The following is a 15,023-nucleotide window of genomic DNA, read 5'->3' on the forward strand; positions in this document are numbered from 1 at the left end:
TCACTTCTAGATCTTTCTCATCGCAAACTATTTTCTGCTAATGAACAGAATGATCAATCTTCCACCACTAGTATCATTTCAGACTTCCCCTGAGCCATCCTGTAGGGTCCTCTTGTGCAACTGACTTGGGTGACACTCGGAGGAAGGAGGGAGGCCCGACAGAGGCCCTATGGTAAGTACTATGTCAAGCACTGTGACATATGTGACTTCATCTGATCATCTCAATAACATTAAATAACTAGAATATCTAGCTTTGCCACTGAGGAAATTAAGACTAAGACAGTTTAAGAAATGCATTCACTGTTACTGTGAACTAACAAATGATGAAGGTGGGATCCGGACCCATGTCCACCTTTTTTCCTGTAAGAGCAGTAGATGAGCTCCTTTCTGCTGGTGGAGTGGGAGACAGAAGGCCTAGAAGCTGGGTAAAAATCCAGGCTCTGTATCCATTATCTTTGGGATTTGGAGAGAACAACAAACTGTCTGCAACTATGAAAGAAGAAGAGGAAATATCTCACAGGGGTGTTGCAGAAGAGAGACGATGAAATATAAGAGAGGCCAGCCTTGTGCCCAGTGCACAGTGCTCAGCAAATGTTAGCCCCTTCCCTTCCCCGAGCTACATGTTTTCTGAGGAGAATTAGAAAAGATAATTCAGATGCTAAAGTACTAAACAGAACCAGAGGTAGAGAGAGACAAACAGGTGTCTCTGAAACAGTGTGCAAAGGCTCCCGGAGGGGTCGTCTTAACAAAGTGGTGATGATGAGGAAGGTAGCACTGATAAAGCTAGAAATCCATCCCAAGTTCTGCTCTGAAGTGGAGACAATCGAAGTTTGGGCACTAGTACTTCCTAAAGAGCAGAAGAAAACATAATTAAGGAAGGGAAAGAGGGAAGGAGGGAGGGAAACCATTAAGTGATGGAGTTGAGATACACACATAGTTCCACCTTTTTTTCTTTAAAAACAACTTCAGATGCTTTGAAATAGGTTGACACTGTGTTTTAAAACTTAAGTTGGACTTGCGGTTCAGTTAAAAAAAAATTAGTGTTTTATTTTGGTTTGTGGTTCATGGTTCATTGAAGTCTGTATGAAATATGATTTGATTCACCCAAATCCTATAACAGTAGAGATAGGGAGGTATAAATTATACAAGAGCCACATCTTCACAAGTACAATCACCTGAGCATTTACTGCATGCCAGACACATGCCCAGGATCTCAGAGTCCTCCAAGCAGTCCTCCCTACAAGGTAACATCCTGGAAATATTCCACTTTCAAGATATTGAACCAGGATTTTCCTCTCACATTTCTCCTTTCCTCACTCCCAGAGACTTCTCTTTATCTTCTCATAACCTGCATGCCCTTCCCTGTTCCCAAAGTTCATTCTCCCTCTTCATTTCACCTGTCTCCTCAACCTTCCTAACAAGGAGACTCAATCTTTACACTTATTCATCTTAGCAATACCAAACCCTCTTTACCCAGATTCTCTCCCTCCATTTATTGCTGGAAAAGAGTCAAAATATCCTGTCAATTGAGACCACTGAAGTCCCAGGGGCCCTCACCATTGCTCAGTCATCTTTTTATCCATCTCAATTTGAATCCTTACCAAACTCCCAAAAGCAATTATTCCAAATCTTTTGTCATGTTCTTTAAGCCTAGAATTACAACCCTCCCCCGTTTGGGTTTTGTTTTTTGTTTTTTTTGTTTTTTTTTTTCCAGTTTTTAAAGATGACCTAGCCTCTTTACTGAAATGTAAACTTTCAAGAGACTGAGCTTCTCTGCTCTTCCTACTTCTCCCTGATGTTCCTAGCATAACCGTCCTCCTCCTTCCAGTATCACTGACAGAAACTCACTGAGCTCCCCTTCCTGTAAGACTAACTGCCTCAATCTTTCTTAAAATAAAGGCCTATTTCCAACTATTCCTTCTGTTTTCTACTACCTTGTTCTACCCTATGTCCATAGTCAGATACTAACATAATCTTGCCTCAAGGCTGTCCGAAGAGACTCTCCTTCAGACACCTGATTTCTTTAAAGACACACCCCTCCTCACTGATTCCCTCCTTAAATCCTCTGGAATGTGCTTTCTATGACCCATATACCCGCCTTTCCCCCTTCCCTGCCCCACCACACACATACTACTCTATTGAAACTCCTGTTTCAAAGGCTTTCAAAGACCTCCCAATGGATTCTTCCAATAGCCTTTACTCAGCCTTTGTCTCTCCTGATCTCCAGGAAGCATGTAGCAGTGCTGACCATGTTTTCTTGAAGTTTTGTTCTTCTTGGGCTTCTGTGACACTCTGCACTTCCCCCACATTTTGCCATTTCTTCCCCCTTCCCTTGACCAAAGGCTCATCTTCCTCCTTCCCACTAAAGAACCTGTCTTTCCCTCGGCCTCTTTACGACACATTATCTCTTCCTCTGGAATAGTTCAACCTATTCCCAATGCTCCAACTCCCAGGTTTCCAAAGGCTCCAAGCGTGGTACCCGCAGCTCCAGTTCTGCCTGGGAAGGGTAGTAATGTGTGGTTCATGTAGCCAGGTGAAAATGGCCAAACCAAGCTCACTGCCTTTCCGCAGAAATTTTTAGTGTGGGAGGATGAATACTCTCCAACCCTACCCACCCAACTTCCATACTCCTGTTGAACTGGGTGATCTTTTAACAAAACGAATCCACTTGTTACACTCTAGAGAGAGTATAGACGACCACATCGTTTAGATGACATGTACTACCAAAGAAAAAGATTTGCTCCACTCCAAAGAATGTGGGGATCCAGGCCAAACATGAAAATCCATGCACCCATGTGACAGAGCCTCTATACTGATTTTAGGGCAACCCCAAGGAAGCAGTAAAAAAAAATGTTTATAACCATCTGCTAGATGCAAAGTGAGTTCTGACAGTGGTTCGTGCTGTGGGCACTACTAGCCCTGCAGGCTGGACGACTCTTTCCTAATGAGACCGACTTGCATATGGAAGGGCCTTTTGCATCCCTGGTGTCTGAACACTGAGCATCAGAATTTAGCACCCCCTCCCCCAGTTTATTTTAACACATAAAAAATGTAGAAAATCCCTGTATCAGATCTCCTTGCGGCTGAACCCAGAACAAGCAAGGCTGTGCTAACTTTTCATTTCCCTAGTCATCTAAAACTAGAAACCTAGGACACTCTTTTACTAACCCCCCCCCCCCCCCCCCCCCCCCCGCCCTCCATCCAGTCATCAGTCAAATCTTGTCAATGCTTTGTGTAGGATCTTAAATCCATCTCCTCTAATACATCTGCACTGCCGTTACTCCTTTTACAGCTTTATTTCAACTGGGCACCACCTTCTACACTCGGGTTCTCTTATCCAGCCATTTGAGCAAGCTGGGCCCTATCCCCGCTGCCCTCCAACGTCTCTACCCTACAGTCTAGCTAACCTGCATTACTCACTCTTCCCCCTAATAAAGCCCATGCTTTCTATCTTCAAATCTTTGCTGTAATATCCCTTCTGCCTGAAATGTCACCTTCCATGATGTAACCAACGATCCCATCTCCTGAGGTAGAAATCTGGCATCATCTTTAAGTCCTCCATCTCCTTCCACATGTGGTCATAAAGTCTTTTGGAAGACACAGATCCCGTTGGCACACTGGCTGGTGAAAGCTGGGAGCCTCTCCCCAGGAAAGAGCCAATATGTGCAACATTTTACATACTATTTTAGAGGCTTTACGTACTCAAATGTCTATAAAATTGGGTTGTTCCTCTTATCCACAATTTAACTGCCTTATTTTGGGTCCTATCTCACAGCTGTTTTAAGAGCTAGCTTAGTGATTTCCCTGCCCAGCCTCCCCTCTGATGAGCGACAGTGTATCCCAGACTTACTGCAGGCCACCAGCTTACTTCCTACAGGATGGCTGTTCCCAAAACCACCTAACTTATGTCACACACTCAGTAACTATTTTATTCAATGTTTTGGAGTCTGTTAAACTTTCAGTTAAACAGAAGAACATATCCACTGTTGGTCTGATGCATCTGACCTACAAAAGTGAGAGAATACAGAGAGAGAAAGTAAAGACAAAGTCATTTCTAGAATCTTTCACTGGGTAGGACTGGTTTCATCATAAATGGTCTTCCAAAAGGGCCATTTTTAGGCAGTTCCCTGAGGGAGGGAGAGACAGATCTTGTCTTAGAGCTGAAAGGAAAGCCTAGGTGATGGGAATGACACGAAGGAAAAAATGCAGCGGAATAACCTGAGCGAGGCCCAAACATGAAGCTGCGTATCTGCGCCCAACCTACATACGCAGCAGTGAAAACAATGAGACTTTAGCAGATTTTGTAAAGTGACGCATCAGCTAACAACACAGTAAGAACCCAACAGGGCAACACTGCTTTCCTTCCTCACGCTCTCTGCCCCCACCTCTTCCTTCCTCCCCCAGGCTCTCTCCTCCTCTCCCTCGGCCTTGTAGCCTCAGCTGCATCCAAAACTCCCCTGATGGACTGAAAATCCCCCTGGGTTACACAGCAACAACAGCTTCTAAAGTGCTGACATTATCTGTACAGTGTCTTTCTTACAGAAACCTCATGTTCCATTATAAATTAAAGACGCCTGTAAAGAAGCCACACCTCCCACTCCACTGCCCTTTCAAAAAGCTAACACTGAAAAGGAAGTCTGCCATGAAGATAGTCATGAGTATTCATAAAAAAATAAATCCAAAGGATTCCGACATAAGTAGTAGAACAGTGTCCGTTTTTCACATCTAATGTGGAAATTAAACGGGGGGGATTTATCTGTCCATCAGACAGCTATATTTAAGTGCAGCTCTGAGGCAGACGAAAACAGAGACAATAGTGGTCGATTCTTTAGTATTTAGGATAGCTACTTTCTGGGGATCCCTGGGTGGCGCAGCGGTTTAGCGCCTGCCTTTGGCCCAGGGCGCAATCCTGGAGAGCCGGGATCGACTCCCACGTCGGGCTCCCGGTGCATGGAGCCTGCTTCTCCCTCTGCCTGTGTCTCTGCCTCTCCCTCTCTCTCTGTGTGTGTGACTATCATAAATAAATAAAAATTTAAAAAAAAAAAAAAAAAAAAAAGGATAGCTACTTTCTTGCAAAGTAATCCAGAATATGAAATTTCACATACAGAGCTACAATTTCCCCCTACTGACTCATGTAGATATAAACTGGTATCCCCCAAAATGTCTTAAAAACAGTTTTAAAACATCAAAACATAGAAGACCTGTTTGGTCTTGAATAAAATAGGAAAATACTAAGTTCATAAGTATTAAAACCATCCATTAGCAATAGGTGATTTCCAAAAAGACAGTATTAAGAATAGAAAGTCATAAAGAACAGGAAAGGACATCTCCAAGCTCAGGCACAGAAACAAGTCGTGCCTAAGTGCTACTTGCTGAAATTCTCAATGACACAAATTTCTTGAATGTTCACAATTTTTAGACATTAAAATAATATGATTTTCTAAATTTTTTCACTTCATTTTGATCTTGACAACCAAAGAACTATATATTTGTTGTGGGAAGCAAGAAAGACTGGAAGGTCGAAAAAAATGTAAACAACCCCTAAAAATAAGTCACTCGTGATTCTACCTACCAACAGAGGAAAATATTTGTTAATATATTGGCAATTTTCTTCCAGTCCTTTTTTTTAAATGCATTTTTGATACTGTAGTGTATGCACAATTTAACAAGTACAATCTTCCCTAGTTTACACTACACTGTTTTGAAATTCCGTACGCTTAAGTAAGTAGAATCAAAATACAATTCTATTTATTAGGGTAGCACTCTGTATCACACCAAGTTTTGTTGTCACTGCTGCCACTTACTAAGTGCTAACAACAGCTATATTGATTCATTTCTTGAACACAGAATTCGGGTTGTTCCACTGAATTTTTTCACCTGTCTTTACTCCAGAAAAAGCTTGCTTCCTTCCTCATGGCCTGTCTATCCTATTTCAAAATTTACTAAGCTTTTAGAATGTGTGAAGCAAAGCATTCTCTACAGATGCGAGATTAAGAAACAAACACCCAACAAACACCTACAGATGTCCAAGAACAAAAATAATAATAATAGTAATGTTTTTTTTTCCTGAGTAATGCAAAGACGGCGCCTTTGAAAACCAAATATACAAACAAGACAAAGGAAAGAATTCAGGAAATCATCATGCATCTACACTAATAATCAAATCTGTCTGTTTTCAAGCAAATTAAAAGGTAGGAATTCTCATCGGTAAGAGTGATCAACGCTCTTTTTTTTCCTTCTCCGAGCATATGTTTGCGTAAAACAGAGAGGACTGAGAAAGGCTCTTTCCCCAAAGAGAAGGCAATCTCTGTTAATAAGAGCCTGATACAAGAATAATTGTTTTGAAATATGGTGGAACACACTTTTCTACTTTCTGGTTCTTCCTTTCTCTCTCTCTCTTCCAGGGGTTAAGAGTCTCATCTTCCAGCTCCAGGGCCTTAACCCATCCGGAGGCTGCCCTCACATTCTAAACATAGTCCACTCTCAGGCTGTGTCAAGGTCTCCCAGGATCACACAGAGCCTCCCAGGACCACCCACTGTTGCTTGCTCTGTGGGGACATTAATAATAGTAGCATCTCAGAAGGACTGCCAGCAACAACCCTGTGCAATGGGCACTATTGTCTTTCCTTAAAAAAAAAAAAAACAAGGTTTCAGCAGGTTAGTGGAAAGCATGCAAGTAAGTGGTAGAGGCCAAACCTAAGTCAGGGTCTTTCAATTAGCTTGAGTGAAGGTTAAAAGAAGCCAGTGTGAAATCTGCATTATCAGGGTTCAAGGTATATACCAGGAGGCAGTATGTTAGTGGAAGAAGCAGGAAAAAGACGGTTTGTAATTATGATTTTTTTTTTTTATAACTAGTTTTAGAAAGCAAACTGGGTTCCTGGGAGATGGGGTTGCTGGACTGAGCGAATAAAAATTATACAGTAGCACGCGGTATTTGGGACGTACCTATATAAAGCATTATTCATTGCTTATCTGAATTTCAAATTTAACTTGGCATCCTGCATGTTACCTGACAACCCTAGAGTAAAGGCCTTTATGAAACAAACAAAAAACACTAATAAATTACCGAGCTACGTTTCCCAAAGCTGCAATCTGGGACGCTCTGTGTGCCACATGTCTTCGGGAGGCCAAGTAAAGGGAAGTGTAGCGAAGCTCCAGCTGTTCTTAGCTGCTCTTCCTTCTCTTTTTCCTGGTAGCAGACCCAACCCCTGATGTCAGAGACCTAGCTTTCACCAACTAGGCCATTTAAATTCGCGGCCTCAAAGTTCCTGACCCTTCTCTCTTCTCTCCTTTATATGGATGTTGTGAAGGTGAAATATACTTGAGGTTGGGAGAGAATATAATCCATGTGTCTTTAAATACTTATTTTTGGTGGACTGCTTTAGAGATACGTTCTCAGAAACCTGGGCAAAACGGATTCCCCCGGCCCCTGGCCCCACCACCAAGAACGGGCTTGGAAAGGACTGCCAATATGGGGTGAGCCCAGCTGACAGCAGCCTCAAAAAGGAAGAAAGAACAAAAACTAGAAATGTGCTCAAAACCTGAAGTGCACTACAGAAAATGGAGTGAGTTGCCAAAAGGGTTACCCAGCAAGAAAAAGGGGGTGATCACAGATGGGGAATTCTATACTTTTCAAGTGGCCACAGCTACATATTTAAAGTACCGTTCCTTAATTCATAAACACTACTCACTCACCAACACACTGAGATAGCTTCATGCAAAAAAACAAAAAACAAAACAAAACAAAAAACAATACGACCTTACTTATGCAGACCAATTTAGTTTTCTGTTACCTCCCCTAAACTCCCAGTGTCTGTGGCCTGAGTATGCTTACCTTCGTCTAAAAACAACAAATTGGGAGTAGCTCATAGTGTTCATTTAAATATTTCTAGGCACAACTTTAATCTTCAAACTTAACAAAACCCAATCTACTACACATCAATTGCTGTGAACAGAAAGTGCTTGAAGAGGATTAATCAACAGCTTTGTATGTCATCCTCCAACAAGGCCAAACACTGAATCACTGTGGGATTCTTCACGTGCAGCTACACCCAGTTAATCTTTAAGAAAGCAGCAAACTATGTAAATCTACTTAAACTGGGGAGATAAGTACTTCACTCATCAAAAGTTAGCAACATTTAACAAGTACAGCTATTAGCTGGCAATATCATTTGTAAAGAAAAAGGCAGACACAGGCGCAGGCGCACACACACACCCGAAAATTCTTGCATTCACTCCTCTACCAGAAAAGGCCCCACTGCAAACCACTAGGGCATAGAGCAAGAAAGGAATTGCTACATGCCACAATTTGTAAAAACCAAATTATATGACATAACTGAGTCAAGTGCCCAGAGAAAGCAGTTCTAAAATGGATGTCAGAAAGCATGGAAAAAAGAGGCTAATAAAATAATTCAAAGAAAAATGGAAATATTTGTTTTCTGTACTTAAAGCATTTTTCTTCTTTTGAAACACAATAAAATATGTTCATAACTACAGAAGTCCTGATAAATGGTTTCTGTTTCGGTTGGAGGGGCGTTTTCACACACTCAGACCGGTTTATGCTTAAGCAGTACCATGCATTTGAAAGTCACGGTCAACAATAATAGGATGCACATACTTCTCCACTGAGGCTTGAACAAACAATCTTTGTCTAGATACTGCCTACTGGGTTATCACCTCACTCAAAAGTGTCTCACTTTGACCTGAGCCAAGCAGGTGTATTTCTAATGTGCTCACAGGCCTGTGATGCAGGAAAATCCTGTTTATACAAGATGATGCCAGAGATCAGTGCTCTTTGATGCCCTGGACGTACGTTGTGCAGGGGCAGAAGGGGGCCAGGCACCACCTACCTCTGCTTTAACTGCAACTGGCTGACTCTTAAGCATGTAAAACACAAAGTCTTAAAAAAAAAAAAAAAAAAAAAAAGAATCTACAATCATCTACTGAAGCAATACTTTGGCTTTCAAATATCACGAACCCATCATCCGTATCATCCATTTATTTCACCTTCACTTCCAATCTCACAACCTCCACCCTCTCCCTTCACAAAAAACCAAACCAAACAAAACAAAAAACAAACTCCTCAGAAGGTAGAGGAATCCCTAGACTAGACTTTGGAGAAGAGAAGGACAATGGGCAGTGATGCGGATGAGGTCCGAACGAGTTTCCGTTGAGATGTGCATGTAAGCAGGCAGCTAGCTGCAACTGTGATAGTTTTAAGAGCTTAACTCCCAGGGTCCAAATCCCGGCTCCGCACTTTGGGTTGTACAGACTGGGCAAGTGACTTCACCTAGGCCTAGTTTTCTCAAAAGGAAAGGAGATCTTATCACCTGTCTCACAGGACTGTCCAGATGACTAAAATTAGTTAATCCATCTAAAGCACTTAGAACATGGACCAGTAGGCAGTAAGTAAGGCGCTCAGTGACGGTTAGCTACTAGGAATACATATCCGTAAAAAAACAGGAATCTCCTTCCTCCAAAGGTGACTTTTAGGTATTCCTCACACTCAGTTTTTCCTTCAGGCAAATTATCTGCAATCAGCTCTAAGAGCGGCTTATAGATTTGTAGATTAAAATCAAATCACATTATACACCTAAAGTTTACCTATTCTTTCATCAAAATGAACAAATTAATATGAACCGAAAGGTGCAAGCTTAGTATCACCAAATCTTCTAGAAAGCATTAATTAGACTTCCCGTTCAGACTAAGCCAGGATGAGATCACAAAGTCACTCATGGTAACCAGGTCCCCACGCTGGAAGTGTGCTTTCCCAGTGAATGGCTAAATACTAACAAAAGAAGCCTTTGACTCAAATACCACTGGTACCCGGGGTCTTGTGTCAGTATAATGCCTACACATTCATTTCTTTCTTTGCCTATAGAAAAAAGAAAGTCTGTTTGTTTTTCTGATTCAGTCAGCCCTTTTAGTCTCTGAATCTAAGGAGAGCCCAGTGAAAAGAAGAGCATCTTATCAGCGTGCTCCAGACCAGCAGGCTGTCCCCCTCCACACACAAAACCTCCAGCCCCTCACAGCAAAAGGGCCTCGCCCTCAGAGCCTTTTCCCCATTTCAGAGCTAACACCCCGCCGGGTTTTGACAACAAATAAATGAATACACAAGGCCTTTACATAATTAGCCATCTTTTCAGGTAGAGAGAGGTGGGTGGAAGAGGAGGGTTCAGGAGAAGAATATTTATTGTAAATTGGCATCACTGATGAAGTTGATGTAAGTGTGTTGGATCCGAGGGCATTTATTTTAAATGAAGCCATAGGAAGTGAGTTTAGAGATGCCTGGTTTAAAATCTAGACAATTTTGGCAGAGAAGCCAGAAACGCAGATTTCTCCCACCCATGGGAAAAAGAAAAAAAAGAAAAAAAAAAAAAGAGCTTTTTTTTCTTAAGCCAGCTAAAAGTTGCACTGACTTGGCCAGCAAAGGCACACAGACTAGGGTGTGTTTACTGCCTTTTCAAGGGAAAGCTAACAAGTAAAAGAACCAAGGGCCAGAAAACAATACTTTCTGACACTGTCACTGTTTGACCGAATTAGCCCTACTCTCATGCTAAGACATACCCCCCCATCAAATGACTTTGAGAACGAAAAGGAGTAAATATAATCAATAAGCCGGTGGATGTCTTTGGGAAAGCCACCGGGCATCACTGTCATCTGTCACGATCCTCACAGAGCTACGGTCTGCATGGAAGGGCCGAGTCCGCTTGTATCATTATTGGGATAATAACTTAATTGATTTGTCTCCGTGGCTAAGGATGCAGACGAGGGATCTGCCGTGGAAGAAAAATATCTGCGATCGTGTTTTTGTTTTCTCAACAAGCATCTTGCCGCTGACCTCTAAATCAGTTTAACCTTTTCCAAACAGACCTGCACATTTTTTACATAATTTAGAGCCAGGTCCTGTGGCTGCTGCTGCTGCTGACGGGCTCTGCGAGATCTATCACAACATGGCTTCAGTAACCTTCTTTTAAAAACAAAGATGAAAAAAAAAAAAAAGGCCGAAACTACAGGCTCCGAGCTCCGCGCCTCCCGGAGGGGATTTCGCTCTCACCACCAAAGTGCCTCTGGAGTTCAATCTGCTAAAAAATGTATGAAACGGCACTGAACAGGGAAAGGCACGCGTATGACTCAGGCTTCTCCAGGTCGCCGTGCAACTAGGATGTCAGAGGGCTTCCCTGTGCTTCTGAAAACTGAAAACCTTGAGAAAGTGACAGAAGTTCCTGTTTCGTCTGCCCCCCCCCTCTTTTAATATATATGCGGGGGGGGGGGGTGCGCGGCCGGGCCCGGCGGGTCTTCCGGGTGCGCCGAGCGGCGGGCAGGTCGGTCCAGGTCGAGCGCAGCCGGCGATCGCATCGTCCGCACACAAAGGTCTGGGGGGGGGACCCCAAACTTGTTGCGGGGCTGCGGCAGCCCCCGCGCCCCCCCGCGTCCCGCCCCGCGCAGCCGACGGGCACCGGGCTCCTCCGGCTCCCCCGGGCTCCCCCGCGCTCCTCCGCGCTCCTCCGGCTCCCCCGGGCTCCCCCGCGCTCCCCCGGGCTCCCCCGAGCTCCCCCGCGCTCCCCCGCGCTCCTCCGGCTCCCCCGCGCTCCCCGCCCGGCCGTCCCCGCGGGCCGCCGCCCCCGAGCAAGGTCGCCGCCCAGCCTGCGCCCGGGGCCGCGGCGTCGGGCCGGGCGGCCGCCTCACCTGCTTGCGGTAGGGCGTCCTGCAGCTGCTGCTGCCCCCGGGGTTCCCGCTGCTGCTGGGGAAGATCATCGCGGCGGCGGCGGCGGCGGCGGCGGCGGCGGGCGCGGGGCAGCCTCGCCGGAGGGGGAGGGCGCAGGAACTCGGGGAACTCCCTCTCGCCGCGCGGCGGCGGCCGGCGGGGGCTGCAGCTCGGCCGCTCCTCCTCCGCCCTCGGCCTCGGGACTCGCCTACGAGCGCGGCGCGGCGGCGGGCGGCGGGAGGGCAGCTCGGGCGGCCGCCGCCCTGCGTGCCATGGACGGGAGCTCGCCGCCGACGAGCAGCGCCGCCGCGTCCCTCCTCCCGCGGCCGCAACCACCGCCCCGAGAGCGCGCCGGCCGGGGAGGGGGCGGGCGGGGAGGGCGGGGAGGGGCGGGGAGGGGCGGGGGGGCGGGGAGGGGCGGGGAGGCGGCCGCGCCCCGCCCCGCGAGCGCCCCGCCCCGCCCCGCCCCGCCCCGCCCCGCGCCCCCCGCCTCCCCGCGCCCCCCCGGCCCCCCGCCCCGCGCCGCGCCGCGCCGCGCCCAGGCCCGCCCGCGCCTCCCCGCCCGCGCCTCCCCGCCCGCCCCCGGCGCCGCGCCGCAGCCCCGCCCCGAGCGCCCCGCAGGCCACGCCAGGGGTCCCCGGAGCGCCCCCGCCGCCCCCCGACCACCCGCCCGCACAGCAGCTCCGGCAGACCTCGGCGAGCCCACCTTCCCCCGTCACAACGCTGACACTGTGACCTCGGGAAACGGGGCCCACGCGCCCCAGCTCCCCGGGGCGAGAACTCGGGAAAGTTCCGACTTGGCTGCCAGGCCGGAGCTGGCCGGCCTGCCCCCAGGCTCCACGAGCGAGGCTCCCTTGGCGGCCACGGGTGGGCCGGTAAGCCTCCCCCTACACTGCAGGGGTGCAGCCCTCCTCTGCTAATCGTTCGATGCCACCAAACGTGCTCTGCGGAAGGCGCACAGAAACTGCCAAAAGGGGACAAAGGGAGGAAGCAGCCTCCTTTGTTCCCCAGTTGAAACCACGGAGGGCGCCTCCAGATGCCCCCTTTGCTTGATCACTTTCAAGCTGCTGTATGAAGCCCAGAAGCTCGCAGAAGGCTCCACAGCAAGTCCTACAGGCAGAGCCCAGGGCCCCGGCGGGCCACTGAGGCAGGCCTGCCCTCCCTCACGCTGGCCTGCCCAGCTGTGTTACGGGGACGATCACAGCAGTTCTTCCCCTGGCCCCGGCCCGGCCTCTAACACCTTGGAGGCAGCCATCTGCCCTGATCAGGAAAAATCCTGACTCCTCTCAGAAGTGAAGACACTCCACCTCCAGCTGCCATAAGGAAAACAAAGTGTCCCCTAGGGTCTTCTAGGGAAGCTGTGGCTATTTGATCTCAGGGTTGTGAGTTTGAGCCCCATGTTGGGTGTAGAGATTACTAAAAAAAATAATAATAATAATAGTAAACTTAAATTAAAAAGCTGTATCTATTCAAAGGGTTTTCCAGCAGCAAAGAACGGAGAATGTTCATCTCCGATAACCTGCTGGTGACTAAGTGAGTCACCTCCATATTCCAAAATGCTCCCAACATTCTCCAGCAAAAGTGATGAAAACTAGCAAGTTTCACCTATTTAAAAACAGCAAAATATACACAAAATATACGTAATTCCTAATTCTTTCCATTGAAAGCAAAAAGCAGCAGCAGCGAAGGAACTTATTCTAGGCACAGTACTAGGTACACCGTGGACAAGTACGAACTTGCTGGAATAAAATTCGCAGAAACGTATCTGTCTTTTAAAGTGATTTAAATAAACAGTCCAACTGACATTCAGTTGCATGCTGCTATTATATATAGGCTACAGCTATTTCCTACCAGTCCATGGATTTACAATTGTTTCGGCTTCCACTTTGCTATCTGCTGTCACTAGGGCGCTTTACTACAAGTTATCAACCACAAGTATAAAATACAAGGTGTTAAGTAGAACTGTTCAAGCCATAGGTACCTTTTCCTGAGAAATTAATGCCCTAGCAGTTCAGACCTATCATCTGTGGAAAAAATTCCAAGTACAACCTCAGTCTTCAAGACTGGTCCCTTAGGAAACTACAATCTAAACCACAAGGAACAGCACAGATTAATTGTTCTACAGCTCTCCTCTAAGTTCATAATACTTTTGATGTTGTGCTATTCTAGAATACTAAGACTTGGGATCCCTGGGTGGCACAGCGGTTTGGCGCCTGCCTTTGGCCCAGGGCGCGATCCTGGAGATCCGGGATCGAGTCCCACATCGTCGGGCTCCCGGTGCATGGAGCCTGCTTCTCCCTCTGCCTGTGTCTCTGCCTCTCTCTCTCTCTCTCTCTCTCTCTCTCTCTGTGTGACTATCATAAATTTAAAAAAAAAAAATTTAGAATACTAAGACTTGATTTGATACCCTGCAACAGCTGTACAGGAATAAGGGAAAATTTCAATGATAATAATATTTAAATTAGAATACTAAAATATACTAAAAATACTTTATACTGAGTATACTAAGAATACATTCATATTCTTATTAAATATAAATAATATTAAAAAGACTTTTTAAGAATAAAAAGGATATCTAAAGATCAAAAAAATATGTCGCGTCCTATAATGATGAATGACATACAAGGAGAAAACACAAGGCATATATTTTTAAAGACAATGTCTACCATCCAGGATTCAAAAGTTTCAGGCTTAGGTAGGTATACTATGCTCTTACACAAAGCAGTATAAAGAAAGGCAAAGACAGCCTCAAAGACTATAAAATGTAATGAAGTCACTAAAGTCCAAACGGTTCCAACCTAAGAGAAATAACAGAAATGTGAAATCATGTGTGCATATATAATCAGTTATAGATATTCACAAGTGCTTGGTTGTAAACGATTACAGGGATAGATCCTAGTGAGATTCGTCTGGGAAAGTTTATTGACCTTTGAAACAAATTTGTTTTAAGACAGACAAAGCAAGGAAACATTCCAGAGAAAATGCAAGTTATCATGCGAAGAATTAGGGCTTTGGAATCTGTCCTATAAAATGCTTCTTCTCCTGAAAGGGAAACTGAGACTTTGCTGTCCAGGTAGTCCTACAACACCCTGCACCTCCAGCTCAGTTGGTGGGTAAAGTTATGGGAATGTGACCCAAAAGCAGCCAATCCGGAGACAGGCCAAGTGACCTATGACATGGTTTGGGTTAGAAAAAAAATAATAATAATAAGCAGAGCCAATCAGAGTCTCACCCTTGGGAATCTGATTCAGAAAACTCCAAGAGCTGAACTAGTTAGGAAAGGGGCAGAAACCGCAACAATGCCAGGGGGTAGAGT

The 15,023-nt window shown here is 45.9% G+C and overlaps 1 protein-coding gene across 7 annotated transcripts in view; it reads right to left on the reverse strand.

Annotated features, from left to right (window-relative positions):
• Positions 1 to 15,023, reverse strand: part of RBMS1 (RNA binding motif single stranded interacting protein 1) — a 214,121-nt gene that overhangs the window by 118,720 nt on the left and 80,378 nt on the right. For 2 of the 7 annotated variants that reach the window (XM_041721828.1, XM_041721826.1), the window contains exon 1: positions 11,689 to 12,075. The exons of the other annotated variants lie outside the window; for them this stretch is intronic. In XM_041721828.1, coding sequence (XP_041577762.1) covers positions 11,689 to 11,757 — 69 coding nt within the window. In that variant the 5' untranslated portion in view covers positions 11,758 to 12,075. Of the gene's footprint in view, positions 1 to 11,688; positions 12,076 to 15,023 lie in introns of those variants that run through there. 7 annotated transcript variants of the gene reach the window in all.

The sequence above is a fragment of the Vulpes lagopus genome, chromosome 11 (assembly GCF_018345385.1).
Source record: "Vulpes lagopus strain Blue_001 chromosome 11, ASM1834538v1, whole genome shotgun sequence".
Classification (NCBI taxonomy): Eukaryota; Metazoa; Chordata; class Mammalia; order Carnivora; family Canidae; genus Vulpes; species Vulpes lagopus.